At 40.6% G+C, this 14,544-nt stretch overlaps 1 protein-coding gene across 1 annotated transcript in view; it reads right to left on the reverse strand.

The window, feature by feature from the left end:
- LOC124594008 (ATP-binding cassette sub-family C member 4-like) overlaps positions 1-14,544 on the reverse strand; it is a 181,029-nt gene that overhangs the window by 99,085 nt on the left and 67,400 nt on the right. Inside the window, exons 10-13 of the mRNA XM_047132360.1 lie at positions 11,951-12,237; positions 4,209-4,392; positions 3,989-4,132; positions 3,814-3,909 (exon numbers count right to left, since the gene is read on the reverse strand). Coding sequence (XP_046988316.1) covers positions 3,814-3,909; positions 3,989-4,132; positions 4,209-4,392; positions 11,951-12,237 — 711 coding nt within the window. The remainder of the gene's footprint in view (positions 1-3,813; positions 3,910-3,988; positions 4,133-4,208; positions 4,393-11,950; positions 12,238-14,544) is intronic.

Below are 14,544 nucleotides of genomic sequence, written 5' to 3' on the forward strand. Positions count from 1 at the left end.
TATGTTAGCGAATCATCTGTTAATTGTAGATTTTATTAGTGGGATTAGTAATCGGTGTTCTGATGCATTGGAATAGCGGTCTGGCCCAAAATTTCTCATGGAGAAGAGTACTTCCTGAATGGATTGCAGAGATTGGTTGTGTGGAAACCGCATCGATTGCGTAGAGAGACGAGTCATTCGCGTTCGATGTTAAAAGTCTACACTGTGTACTTCTGTTATGGAACTATACATTCATAGTGAACCGTAAAAAGCCCTAAAGAGTGACAGGATTTTAAGCCCTTATTATTTTCTTTGGATACGGAAGGAGTCATTAAAACAAGCTACGTTCAGTGTTATTAGCTACTTAGCAGAAAATATATGGCAAGTGTCCGAATGTTAGTAGGATAGAAAGATAGTCAGAAGCCACCGCTTGACGAGAAAGAGATATTGATTGCCTACGTTAAATGTAGGGCTAAAGGGTGGTCGCTACATTTTTTAGATCTTGGTTAATTTTTTTTTATCTGGGGTACACGGATACACGAGCACAGCGACGAAAGATTGTACTCTGACGGAAAGAAATAGGGATGTTGAGTATGCGAGAAAGTTAAATCCAAAGCTTCCGATTTACAATGTTTTTCCAAATAATAAAATTCCAAGTTCAATTAAGTTTCGATGCTGAAAAGACAAAGGATAAAATATTATAGAAGAAATAATAAGGAAATAGTATAGTTTCCGTTTTCAACTAACGGGGTGCCAGTTAGTTGGTAAAGTATATTAGCAATCTATACTGAGAATAATTTCAGTATAAAGAAAAATAAATAGTACAGAGGTGGCTTACACATCTATTGGTGAGTAGCTTGTTTTGCGTAAAAATTATGAAAGACACATTAACATAAATGAGAAGAATAGCATAAGACCACTTCCTATTACGAGTAAAGAGTATGTAATACGTACTGGGTCAAACGAAGTAAGAATTTTAAATACTGACTTTAGGAAAAAACAAAAAATATTAAACGAAGCGCAAATAGTGTATCACTGACTTTGTAAAGAAGACATATTATTTACTTGCTTCTTAAAAGAGTTGTGGAACAAAAGCTAGTCACGTGAATTTTGCCGAAACGGTAATGTGTAAATAAAATGGTAACTTCAAAAACCTAGTATTTTGCCTTGTATATTAGTTTGCGCTAAACAGTAGATTTGCCTTATTTCTTAACGCGGACCGTTGTGTGTTTTTTATATACGAGTCAGAGATGTAATTATTAGATCGTATTCTGGGAAGGGTGTTCATTTCCCCTCTATGCTAACATCCGAGTTCAGTGCTAATACAATTTTGTTTCCACGCCTGGTACAATGACCGGCAAGGGTTAGTAGTTAATTAGCAGGAGTGTAATTTGTAATGAGAAGATGTTTTATCGTGCTGATACGAGGGCGTGCTGAAAGGCAATGCCTCTGAATTATTTATGTAAAAACTCTTAAGGCTTTTTAAAAACGAAAAACGTTATAAACATTCTACACTTTTTTTCTTCATGTGTACATATTTGCAGGCCTCTGATGCTAGAGGGCTCCGAATTGTAGTGTGTAACACGGCGGTGCGTAACCTATGTCGGTGCGTGAGAAGCAGTGAAGAGTAATCGAGTAATCAATTTTGATACGAAGAATTCGTCCCCTTCAGCATGACAACGTTACACCACATACCAGCGCTGCGACATCTGCAACAGTCCGAGGCCTTGGGTTCACTGACACTGATCGTTCTCCGTACAGTCCCGATTTCGACTCATCTAATTTTCATCTGTTTTCAGAAGTTGAGGAACATTTTCGAGGATTTCACGTTGATAGTATGAAGCGGTGCAAGCAGGGCTGAGTTTGTGTCTGCGTCAACAAAGACAAACATTCTACAGTGACGACATGAACAAGTAGGTCTCACGTTGAGGGAGATGCGTCCGTCTCCAGCATGACTATGTTGAAAATCAAATATGTAGACATGTAGACTAAATGTGAAGAATGTTAATAACGTTTGCTCCATTTAAAAAGATTTGAGAGTTTTCACATAAAAAATTCGGAAGAATTAGTTTTCAGCATATCCTCGTATTTTCAAAAGTTCTCGTAAACAAATAAAAATCTCTATATCACTTGATATATAGAATCTCACAGTTCACTACGTAGTCTTCATAAGTAAAACGAGTATACGTATTAAGAATCGAGTTAGCGATTTGATAAGAATAATGGACTCATGGGCTAAGGTCTTTTCTTCACGGAGAATGCATTTTTTATTCAGTGTGCGTTTGACGCTTCATACTGTTGAGTGATAATGCGTGGCAGGTTAGACTGATACATATGCTTACTATACTAAGGACGAAAGTAAAATGTCCATCTACATAACAATATATTATTAAGTAATAGAGGAACTGAATGATCAATAATGTACAGACGATGTTTTAAGCATCAGAACTGGAATTTCTTATCACACATCCGCTTCAGATAGAGTTGTTCTAACGAGCGTTTAGCAGAGTCCGTCTTGGGAGAAGGGACGGACTTTGCCCAGCTAGTTGTACCCATTGTTGCTTCACACACTGAAGTATAAAATTTGGACCCGTGTTTGTGCGGCTTTATAAGGTTTAAAGCATCGTAACTGAGATTTTGCAAAGTGAAAGGGCTTACCATTTATGTATTATTACAATTTCTCATCAGTATCAATAACAATTCATGTTATTCAAGGTAATCAAGAATTTGCATCCTAGTGTCCACCTTTTATGGCGAAGTCCACTGCTTGGTAATTCTAGTAATGTACTACCAAACAATTAGGTCAAAAGAAATTTTACAGTCGTTGGTAAGGTGGCTGACCTAAGCATAACATCGATACACCTAGACTTGCTAAATGATTCTATGCTAGCAATAGTTTGGACGTTACACGTCAAGGTTCTGTCCGCAACCGTTTCCATTGCAGATTGGAAACCTGATGAAACCTAATAACTTGTCATTTCAGGTATGTCACTGGTTTCTTGTGTCTTGTTGGCACAAAATTCCCACATTTTACCTCGCCAAACCCGTCATGTGTTCCCAGAAGTACTTAATCTCCCAGGGAACTGTTCCTCCCTTTACACTTGGTGATTAGCATGTGTCATCTACATGATGGAATGAACGACTAAATTTGTATCCTAATCTTCGTTGATCCATTATGGATCGTGGGACGACGGCTGGCGTGAACTTCTTGATGCAGTAATTTACCAACAGCCGTATGTATTGTAGAAATTTATTTTATTTTATGAACTTCTATGTGCTACCAGTTTCGGCATTACATTGATGCCATCTGCAGGCCCCACTCGTCATAGTCGTAAAATCGCTATACACGGAAGGAGCCATATAACTGGATCCGTGAATCAATCGTCCTGCAACAGCTCTTGGTGGCCTACAATTCATATGGCCCTTGGTAAATTATTGCATCAAGAAGTTTGTATCCGTTCCATAAATAGGTTCGCCGTCACTGGTGACGATGTACTATCCATATTCGCTCCGTTAGTTTGTTCAAAGCACTGTTCCCTATATTAGAAGTAAGTCGATGTCAGTAGCGTAAACGCCTGAACAGCCCCATCATTAGAGTTCATTCTTCAATCGCTAGGTTTCAGTGGGTCCTTTAGTGCCCCCGTATCCTAACATCTCAAGGACATAAATTAGATGCAGATTTAACCTTAGATGCTTTAAACTTTCTCAGTATAGCTTTCATGAAAAGCAAAATCTTGAGAATTTTCCCAGATTTCACAGTTGACATCTCCGAGCAGAAAATAAACGGAAGTAAGTGATTCATAATCATGTTGTGCCTATAATGCCAGTACTTACCACTTCCGACAACGTAGATATCTGCCGGTCGAACATATTTGCATAGGCTCTTTGAGATCCAACACGTTTTGAACGTCTTAAGTTGCTTTGTTCGTCCTGTAAGAGAGAGTAGTATTTTTGAGGAAGTATGTAATACCAGAAAATTGTTTCAAATTTTGCAAATTAGTAGAGTTACCTGAATAGACTTCCTGGTACTCCTTTGTCGATCAATACTGAATTCTTCTGTTTCGACTTCCTCTTCCACACTTGACATCAGTTTGGAAAAGCTGACGCCACTCTGGAGAATCTCTTCAAAATTTCCTTGATGCTCGACGATCCCCTGTGAAGCAAAACTTTTTTGTCGTAAATAGAGCAACGAGCAGCTGCCGTTAGAGTGTAAAAGGAGATCAACGCACCTTATTCAGTATCACAATGTTGTCTGCCCCCTGGAGGTACTGCAACTGGTGAGTGACCAAAATTCTTGTCTTCCCACTTAAATAAGAGTTAATGCATTCGTCAAAGAGATGTTTCCCGACATGTGTGTCGACAGCAGAAAGGGGGTCATCGAGCAGGTAAATATCTGCCTCCCGATAAACGGCCCTGTGAAAATGAAATGCTAAGTAATAATTGCCGTGCTACCATACTTGTAATTAAAGAATTAAATATTTCAACTGACGAAAGGAGATGCATTTTAGTCTTAAACTGTATCAATATTTCTACCACACTATGCCGAGGACTTCATTTCATTTCTTAGTAATACTGGATATCGACGAGTGAGTACCTTCGGATTCTACCACGTAATATTTCAGCACTTTTTTTAGGTATTACAGACGTTTTGCTGATGTTAGTACGAACCACGAGTGTCTAAAAAATAGTGTTTAACGTAAATATCATTTTAACCGCTGGATACCTGCTACAGCCAACGGCCTTGACGCAGTGGGAACACCGGTTCCCGTCAGATCACCGAAGTTAAGCGCTGTTGGGCTTGGCCAGCACTTGGATGGGTGACCATCCGGTCTGCCGAGCGCTCTTGGCAAGCGGGGTGCACTCAGCATTTGTGAGGCAACTGAGGAGCTGCTTGATTGAGAAGTAGCAGGTCTAATAAAATGACATATGGCCGGGAGAGCGGTGTGCTGACCATATACCCCTCCATATCCACATACAATGACACGGCGGCCGGTCGGTCACGTTGGGCCTTCTAAGGCCTGTTCGGATGGAGTTCAGTTTTAGACACCTGTTACAAGGCTTTGACATATGTCGTTACTATAGACAGCTGCGTGCTGGAGTGTCTTCTAGCCATGCATCAAGAGACGATGAACTCTGGTGACCGTCCCGTGCAAAGTTAAGCACAGTACGCGATTTTTGTGTCACGACACGAGAATCATGAACCATATCTTTTATAGATACACTGAAAGTGGGCCATTCCCGAGACTCGTAGATCTGAATAAGGACGAATTTAATGGACAGTCCTTTGGAATGTTTCCCTAAATCGTACAACTGCGCCACCTGCAAATGGCAGCATGTCGTGAATTAACCGAGTTTGAAACTAGAATCGTAAATGAGTGCTAGAATGCGAGACAGACCTAATCCACACATCTGTGGAACTTATATATTTCGAGTTTTGCGTTTGCCCCTTTAGTTTGAAAGTGAGCACATTAACAATCATCTTTTTGGTTCATAACCAGTCAATTACAGCCCAAAGAATATGGGAAAATTAAAATCGTCTTCCAATACATATTTTTTATCCGGAAACGTTCAATTCCAAATCTCCATATCTGAAAAAGAAATGTAAAAAATGGGTTACTTCTACAGCAGTCTCATTTTCATCAATTACTTCTTTACAAATGCAGTTGAATTCGTATTTACTTTAATACGAAATTTTTGTTGCATTTAAGGATAGTGTCTGGGGTTCCAGTTACGGCAACTCTAAGCTTCCGTCTGTATCGAAATCCATCTGTATCCTCCTCCTCCCAGCTCTTTGCATTTTGAGTGTCTGGTCGAAGAGCACAGCGCACAGCATGACGGTTTTCAGGGATGTAAAGAAGAAGAGACATCAAGTCCTTGTCTTTTGCAGCAGAAATCTTTCTGCCACCAGGATATAAAAACTCCACGTTTTCTAAGTGTGAATAAGTTGTGATCCGACTGAAATTAGTTGCTATACTGTGTCTCCGCAGTCGTCCAGTTATTTTGGTCAAAACCACAATTTCTTACGAAAAATTCATTGGAGAGTAGTATAGTTTTTTAATTGTATAACGCCAGGCGTCTTAGTCACCATCTACATGACACAAATTTTGTGAAATTCGGTGACGGAAGGAACAAGGCTTCCGGTCAGTTGAATAGAGGACTATAAATACACAATCAAATAATGGTAATGCAGGAGTAGGTTTAATAATGAATTAAAAAATAGCAGCGCGGGTAAGCTACTACGAACAGCGTAGTGAACGCATTATTGTAACCAAGACAGAAAATGGCTCTGAGCACTATGGGACTTAACTTCTGAGGTCATCAGTCCCTTAGACCTTAGAACTACTTAAACCTAACCAACCTAAAGACATCACACACATCCATGCCCGAGACAGGATTCGAACGTGCGACCCTAGATGAGATAAAAGAAATTATTCAGATAATGAAGGGAGACGAAAATTTAATAGTCATGGGGGACTATAATTCGATAGTAGGAAAAGGAGGAGAAGGAAGAGTAGAAGTTGAATATGGAATAGGGGTAAGGAATGAAAGAGGAAGCCACCTGGTAGAATTTTGCGCAGAGAATAACTGAATTATAGCTAACACTTGGTTTAAGAATCATGAAAGAAGGTTATATACGTGGAACAGGCCTGGAGACACTGAAAGGTTTCAGACAGAGATTTAAGAACCAGGATTTAAATTGCAAGACATTTCCAGGAGCAGGTGTGGACTCTGGCCACAATCTATTAATTTTGGATTGTAAATGAAAACTGAAGAAACTGCAAAAAGGTGGAAATTTAAGGAGGTGGGACCTGGATAAACTGATAGAACCAGAAGTTGTAGAGAGTCTCTGAGACAGCATTAGGGAACGTTTGACAAAAACGGATGGAAGAAATACAGTAGAAGAAGAATAGGTAACTTTGAGGGTTGAAATACTGAAGGCAGCAGAGGTAAAAAGACGAGGACTTGTAAAAATCCGTGGGTAACGCAAGAGATATTGAATTTAATTGATGAAAGGAGAAAATATAAAAATGCAGTACATAAAGCAGGCAAAAAGGAATACAAAGGTCTCAAAAATGAGATCGGCAGGAAGTGCAAAATAGCAATGGCTAAGCAGGGATGGCTAGAGGACAAATGTAAGGATGTAGAGGCATATATCACTAAGGTTAAGATAGATACTGCCTACAGGAAAAATAAAAGATACCTTTGGAGAAAAGGGAACCACGTGTTTGAACATCAAGAGCTCATGTGGAAAACCAGTTCTAAGCAAGGAAGGGAAAGCAGAAAGATGGAAGGAGTATATAGAGGGTCTGTACAAGGACGATGTACTTGAGGGCAGTATTACGGAAATTGAAGAGGACGTGGATGAAGATGGAATGGTAGATATGATACTGCCTGAAGCGTTTGACAGAGCACTGAAAGACCCAAGTCGAAACAAGGCCCCAGGAGTAGACAACATTCTATTAGAACTACTGATAGCCTTGGGAGAGCCACACCTGACAAAACTCTACCATCTGGTGAGTAAGATGTATGAGGAAGGTGAAATACCCTCGTACTTCAAGAAGAATATAATAATTCCAATCCCAAAAAAGCTGGTGTTGACGGGTGCGAAAACTACCGAACTATCTGTTTAATAAGTTACGGTTCCAAAATACTCAGATGAATTCTTTACACACGAATAGAGAATCTGGTAGAAAGACCAGTTTGGATTCCGCAGAAATTTTGGAAAACATGAGGCAATACTAACCCTACGAATTTGCTTAGAACATAGATTAAAGAAAGGCAAACATACGTTTCCAGCATTTGTAGACTTAGGGAAAGCTTTTGACAACGTTGACTGGAATACTCTACTTCAAATTCTGAGGGTGGTAGGGGTAAAATACAGGGAGCGAAAGGCTATTCACAATTTGTGCAGAAACCAGATGGCAGTTATAAGAGTCGAGGAGCATGAAAGGGAAGAAGTGGTTGGGAAGGGAGTTAGACAGGTTTTTAGCTTATCCCCGACGTTATTCAATCTGTATATTGAGCAAGCAGTACAGGAACCAAAAGATAAATTCGGAGTAGGAATTAAAATCCATGGAGAAGAAATAAAAACTTTGAGGTTTGTCGATGACATTGTTATTTTGTCGGAGACAGCATGGACCTGCAAGAGCAGTTGAACGGAATGGACAGTGTCTTGAAAGGACACAAGATGAACATCAACAAAGGCAAAACGAGGAGAAGGGAATGTAGTCAAATTAAATCAGGTGATGTTGTGGGAATTAGACTAGTAAATGAGACACTTAAAGTAGTAAATAACTGATGATGGTCGAAGCAGAGAGGATATAAAATGTGGACTAACAATGACAACGAAAGCGTTTCCGAAAAAGAGAAATTTGTCAACATCGAGTATATGATAGATTTAAGTGTCAGTAGGCCTTTTCTAGAAATATTTGTATGGAGTATAGCCATGTATGGAAGTTAAACATGGACGATAAATGGTTTAGACAAGAAGAGAATAGAAGCTTTCGAAATGTGGTGCTACAGAAGAATGCTGAAGATTAGATGGGTAAATCACGTAACTAATGTGGAGGTACTGAACAGAATTGTGGAGAAAAGGGATTTGTGGCACAACTTGACTAGTAGAAGAGATCGGTTGGTAGGACATGTTCTGAGGCATCAACGGATCACCAGTTTAGTACTGGAGGGCAGCTCGGAGGGTAAAAATCGTAGAGGAAGACTAAGAGATCAGTGCACTAAGCAGATTCAGAAGGATGTATCTTGCAGTAGTTGATTGGAGATGAAGAAGCTTGCACAGGATAGAGTAGCATGGACATCTGCGTCAAACCAGTCTCTGGACTGAAGACCACGACAACAGGAATCGGAAAACAAACACAATTTTGTTTTTTTCATTGTGTTTTCTGGGACACTTAGACATCGAAACAAATAAGTGTGTTTTCTGAAGCACCTCTTGAAGCCATTTTGTCTGGAGACCTACACATAATAGCACTTTCATTGTTGTATATGTGGTTACGGAAGTTGTACACTCCAAGTTGCCTCAAATACTACACAACTTAATACTACACAACTTCAGTAGGTATCTCGGGTAGTGGAAAAGCTTTCTGCAAAACAGTATTTATTAATGTAAAGGCTGATTTTTCTTTGCGGTATTCAGCTCTATACTGGCACAGAAGACTATGAGTAGTTGCGGTTCGAGTTTGAAGAAGGCCAGTACCGAGATGTATTACATCCTGTTGTTTGGATGTCCATGAATCACACACTTTACATGTGTCAGTACAAACCATCTTAAAACCTATAACAATTTTTCTTGTGAAAGTAAATCTGCATGTATTATATCCGGCACTCCGAAATCCACTACTTTCATTCCGATTTTTGAAAAGTCGATACACTTCAACTACAGATTTCACTAAACATATATATTCCCTTGTCGATCTCTTCCTACTTTATGACCCTAGTACGAAAGGTATCTTTTCATGTGATCAGTTATTCCATTTTCTAAGTTGGTAACTTTGCCCTTTGTTTCCCAAATTTTCCTCTTTGCCCAACATGCGCAGATTTAACGGCTTCATTTTCGAACATTTTTGCATCGTGCGGCTTGTCACCAGAACAATAAATGTCATTAGGCGTTTTATGATTAGTGTCAGCTGTTTGCGTTCTTCGATCTTTTCTATGGGGGATTCGGTAGCAAAAGCTTCCAGGATATCGCAAATATACCACAAAATGTTTTAATAAAAATCTTTACTGAAATATCGTTCATATTATTCATGCAATATGCATCCGATAACTTTCTTTTATTTACACTGTTAAAAACTCTCATGTTTCCATTCACTATGTTTACCATGCAGAAGCCCGCATAAAAAGCAGTTCGCTGATTATAGTTAATAAACTGCCTGTTGACTTCTTTCTCGGATTCTTCGGCCGACGTTTGTTTGATGATTTTCCTGACGTTTCGCCAGCACGAGTGGCTGGCATTGGCAAAGCTTCACCCACTGCTGGTGGTAGACTAGACTCGAGCGTGTGCCAACTTCCAGTGGCATTTCCATGGTCATTACCGCTACGGTTCTCCCCTTGTTACCTGCAAGTGTTGTTCGTTGCAATGGGAATCCAGGATCTGCTCACCTTGAGGGCTTTGTCTTTCTTGTTGAAGCTATGATCATGTTCGTGTGTTTCTATAGCTTCCCTGAACAAGCAAGTGCGGCAGTCCTTCTATATAGCTACAAATTTCGTGATGGAGAATTTTACTATGTGGTCGTCGGTCTCACACAGCACGAGCTCTACCACGGATGGTTTATCCTCCTACCTCAACTTGCAATCACTTATATTCGGTGATATTGGCGCTCATTGATCGTAGATTCATTCCAACACAGACTTTTCCTCATGCACTTGGCATGGGGCATATTCCCGATACTGCAAGTGGGTCCCTCTGCTGCTTATAGCTCCCTAATTTATAAAACTCAGCGAAGGGATTATCCTTATCATTAACTATAAGTGTGAGATATTCGCAACAGTAGAGAGTAGCTTATATATGCTTCACAGCTCAATCGCGACTGCTAGCCTGCTCCCTTGCTGGAACAGACTTGATACTTTTTTCACCTCCACCGTCAGTCACGACGTGTTACTGGCTGCCACTGGCTGACGTAATACTGTTACCTTTTGACTTAGCTCCCTCTCATACTGCAGACTTGCAATTCAGAAACATTCAAAAATCTTTCTTTTGTACAGTCTGAGAGTATGGGAGGATAATAATTATTCGTATATTGTGGGGTAACAAATATATAACAGTAATATCTAAATAATGTCCATAACTCATTTTTTAACAATTTGTGAGTTAACTCTCTGTTGGTGGCGCAAGATGCATGGGTCGATTAGAATATATTCAAGAGATTACACAAGAATTCGGGTGTCCTAGTTCAGATGTGTCTAGTCCGACTCTTCAATAGCGCAGAGACGTGTCCATACGCGTAAATCACCACACTTTCTTGCAAATAATATATCTCAATTTACACCCAATAACTCAATACCTTGCATCAACACTAGGAACAAAAATATCTCCATAAAGACCTAAAATCTCTTACTTTGACCCAAAAATGTGTCCAATATTCAGGAAGACACATTTCCAATAAATTGCCAGCAACCATAAAAAGACTTGGTTTCAGATAAAGCACGGTTCAATCAGAGTTTGAAAGACTTTTTGATAGGCAACTCTTTCTACTCTATAGATGAATATCTTAACAGGGACTGTTAGAGCAGCTTACGTAAAAATGTCTGTTAGATTTCAGTTTTGGCAGCACTTGGTCATAACAATCAAGATTGAGGTTTTTTTGTATGATAAACTTATTAAAAGTGCATAGTAATGTTTCATTCTGACAGTGTATTAATTCTGTAAATATCCAGTTTACTGCAATGTATTCACGTATTTTGACAATCTTCTGACAAATAGTCAGGGTAATAAGTATTATATTCAAGTGTTTTATGTTATACTTTCTAACATGCTCCACACTCACGAGAATCGTCTCATTTTCTGGTCTATGGAACGAAAACTGAATTTAATCTAATCTAAAAAGGACGGCCACAAGAGTTTGAAGAACGGACATCATGTCACCGCCGCAGAGCCATACGTGGTTGGTCGCCGATCTACTGGTAATCACGTCGCCGTCAATATGAATGTAAGCGTCGTTCTTACAGATCTGTACAGAGACAAAATATGCACAACCGACAACACATCAAGCGCCTATCCGGGACTTTTTTGCACTCATTGTCTATGTACCCCGATACAGAGAAAGTGGACAATTAACTTTCAATAATCTGTGAACAGCCATCAGAGATCCGCCACTTACCCCCACACTCAACCCGCATCTGAAAGTGATCCCTTTCACGCTTACTTCCGTCTTGTCATTGAACAGTAGCAGTTCGAAGTCCTTGGTCAGGACACCCACCTCCGCTACCGTCTGGCACCTCTTCCTGCAATACGTACCTGGCGAGGTTGACCCTGGCCCTCTGCCCGCCGCTGAGTGTGATGCCCTTCTCTCCCACCAGCGTCTTGTCTCCGTACGGCAGCAGCTCAAAGTCCTTGGACAGGGCGCACACCTCCACCACCTTCTGGTACTTCTTCTTGTCGTAAGGCTGTCCGAACAGGATGTTCTGCCTCACAGTGCCGACGAATATCCACGGCTCCTGGCTCGCATATGATATCTTCCCTCCGATCTTGAGCTTTCCAGATGTTGGTGACAGCTCGTTTATTAGCAGATACAACAGGGAGCTCTGCACAAAAAAATCCAAGGAGAAAAATTAATTCGCCATTCTTTTTATGCGATCTTTCGGTCTCAGCTTGCCATTCCATGAATTGAAATTATTTATCCCTCTATTATACAACGAACACATCATTCTTAACGAGTTGAAATCTGATATACAAAAGTACCTTCTCGAACACCTCCAATAAATGTTATAAGACCATTATTGATCATCCGCTTGCTGGTGTGCTTCTTCCTTATGTTTCCATTTATCTACTATTACACCAGCAGGTGAATGCGTTACGTTACCGTATATACCTTCACCGTGTGCCAGAATAGGAGAGTCAAATTCAGTTTTGTGTTACGTTTTTAATGACGTCATGTTTACGTGAATGGTACATCGTGATATGTTTTTGAGCAGGTGTTGTGGAAGGAATAAAGGAATATGCGTTATTACTTAAAAAATGTACAGTTCATATCACTGTGACGAACAAAGCTACAAGAAAACAACTAAATCATTTACGTTATTTCCCCTGGTTTCTAAACAACATTTGCTTGATACTTTTTTATTTTGTTTTTGGCCGAAATTATTTAGGGTGCTCAAGATAAATGGGACAGCGTGCGTGGTAGTATAAGCCACACAAACATTTGTGGATGGCAAATGTGTAAAAGGCTAGGCTATTTCGACGTGTTTCTAAACTGTGTTACTTGCAGGAAGCAACTGTCACGTTGCACTTCAGATGTAGTCTAGCGTGCATACTCAATGAAACATGCAAATGTCTTGCTACTCTCTGTCTATATATGTCCCAAAGCACAGATTCTTTAGTGCTAAAGCATTACAAGACGAACTGATAGAGAGCACATAGCTTAAGTTATGTACAAGTGGAATAAAAATTATATAATCCGTAAACGAACACTGCCATTTAGTAGAGAAAGTTTTTTTATTTTTCTAAGTTGCCATTTCTAAATTTTCCCTGCACCCTAGAAGCAATTGCAGGCCGTGTTCCACAGTTAGCCTTTTATTACCAAGTACTGTACATTCTTGTAAATATGAGGAGCAATCGATATGCAACGCAACACTTTTTTTCCTCGGCCAGTTTTGCTTAAAAAGGCAGAATTTGTTGTGAGGCATCGTAAAATATTCTTGCTTTAGCCCATGACGGTTTCATGAAGCGCCAGTAGGTGGCACCTCTTTACGTAGCCTTCAAGAGGACGTCTGTAACGGAGGTACGTTCCAAGCGGCAGTGAAAAAAAAATGAGTCGTAGGACGAGGCGTCTGTCATTGTCGCAACAAGGCCGCGCAACTCTGTCCATTCTCCCCCGTACCGGCTGACGCACACAGGTGTGATTTCTGCGTGTTCGTCGCCAGAAAAATCCAAATGAATTTCTGCTTCTCCATGACAACGCAAGGCCTCACATAAGTCTGCACAAACGAGAGAAACTCAGAAAACATCATTGGACTGTTCTTCTTCATCCCCCATACAGCCCGGATATCGCACTTTTCCGACTTCCATGCAATTGGCCCTATTAGGATTGGACTCCGTGGGCAGCGGTAAGTGGGTGGTAGGGAGGTTATTGATGCAGCAAGACGTTGGCTCCAGCGTCGACCAGTAAAGTGATACCATGCCGGTATGCAGGCCCTCCCAGTAGGGTGGCGATGGGTCGTCACATTGAACGTAGATTATGTTGAAAAATACGGTTTTGTAGCAAAAATAGCGGGGAACAATGTGGTGTATTGTAAACCTGAATAAAACGTACCTCCATTCAGAAAAGAAAATGTACACTACTGGTCATTAAAATTGCTACACCGAGAAGAAATGCAGATAATAAACGCGTATTCATTGGACAAATATATTACACTAGAACTGACATGTGATTACATTTTCGCGCAATATGGCTGCACAGATCCTGAAAGATCAGTACCCAAGGTACCAAGAACAACCATCTCTGGCCGTAATAACGGCCTTGATACTCCTGGGCATTGAGTCAAACAAAGCTTGGATGGCGTGTGGAGATACAGCTGCCCAGACAGCTTCAACACGATTCCACAGTTCATCAAGAGCAGTGACTGGCGCATTGTGACGAGCCAGTTGCTCGGCCACGTTTTCAATTGGTGAGAAATCTGGAGAATGTGCTGGCCAGGGCAGCAGTCCAACATTTTCTGTATCCAGAAAGGCCCGCACAGGACCTGCAAAATGCGGTTGTGCATTATCCTGCTGAAATGTGGGTTTCGCAGGGATCGAATGAAGGGTAGAGCCACGGGTCGTAACACATCAGTGCGAACAAGAGGTGACCGAGACGTGTAACCAATGGCACCCCATACCATCACGCCGGGTGA

This window comes from Schistocerca americana, chromosome 2 (assembly GCF_021461395.2).
Source record: "Schistocerca americana isolate TAMUIC-IGC-003095 chromosome 2, iqSchAmer2.1, whole genome shotgun sequence".
Taxonomy (NCBI): domain Eukaryota; kingdom Metazoa; phylum Arthropoda; class Insecta; order Orthoptera; family Acrididae; genus Schistocerca; species Schistocerca americana.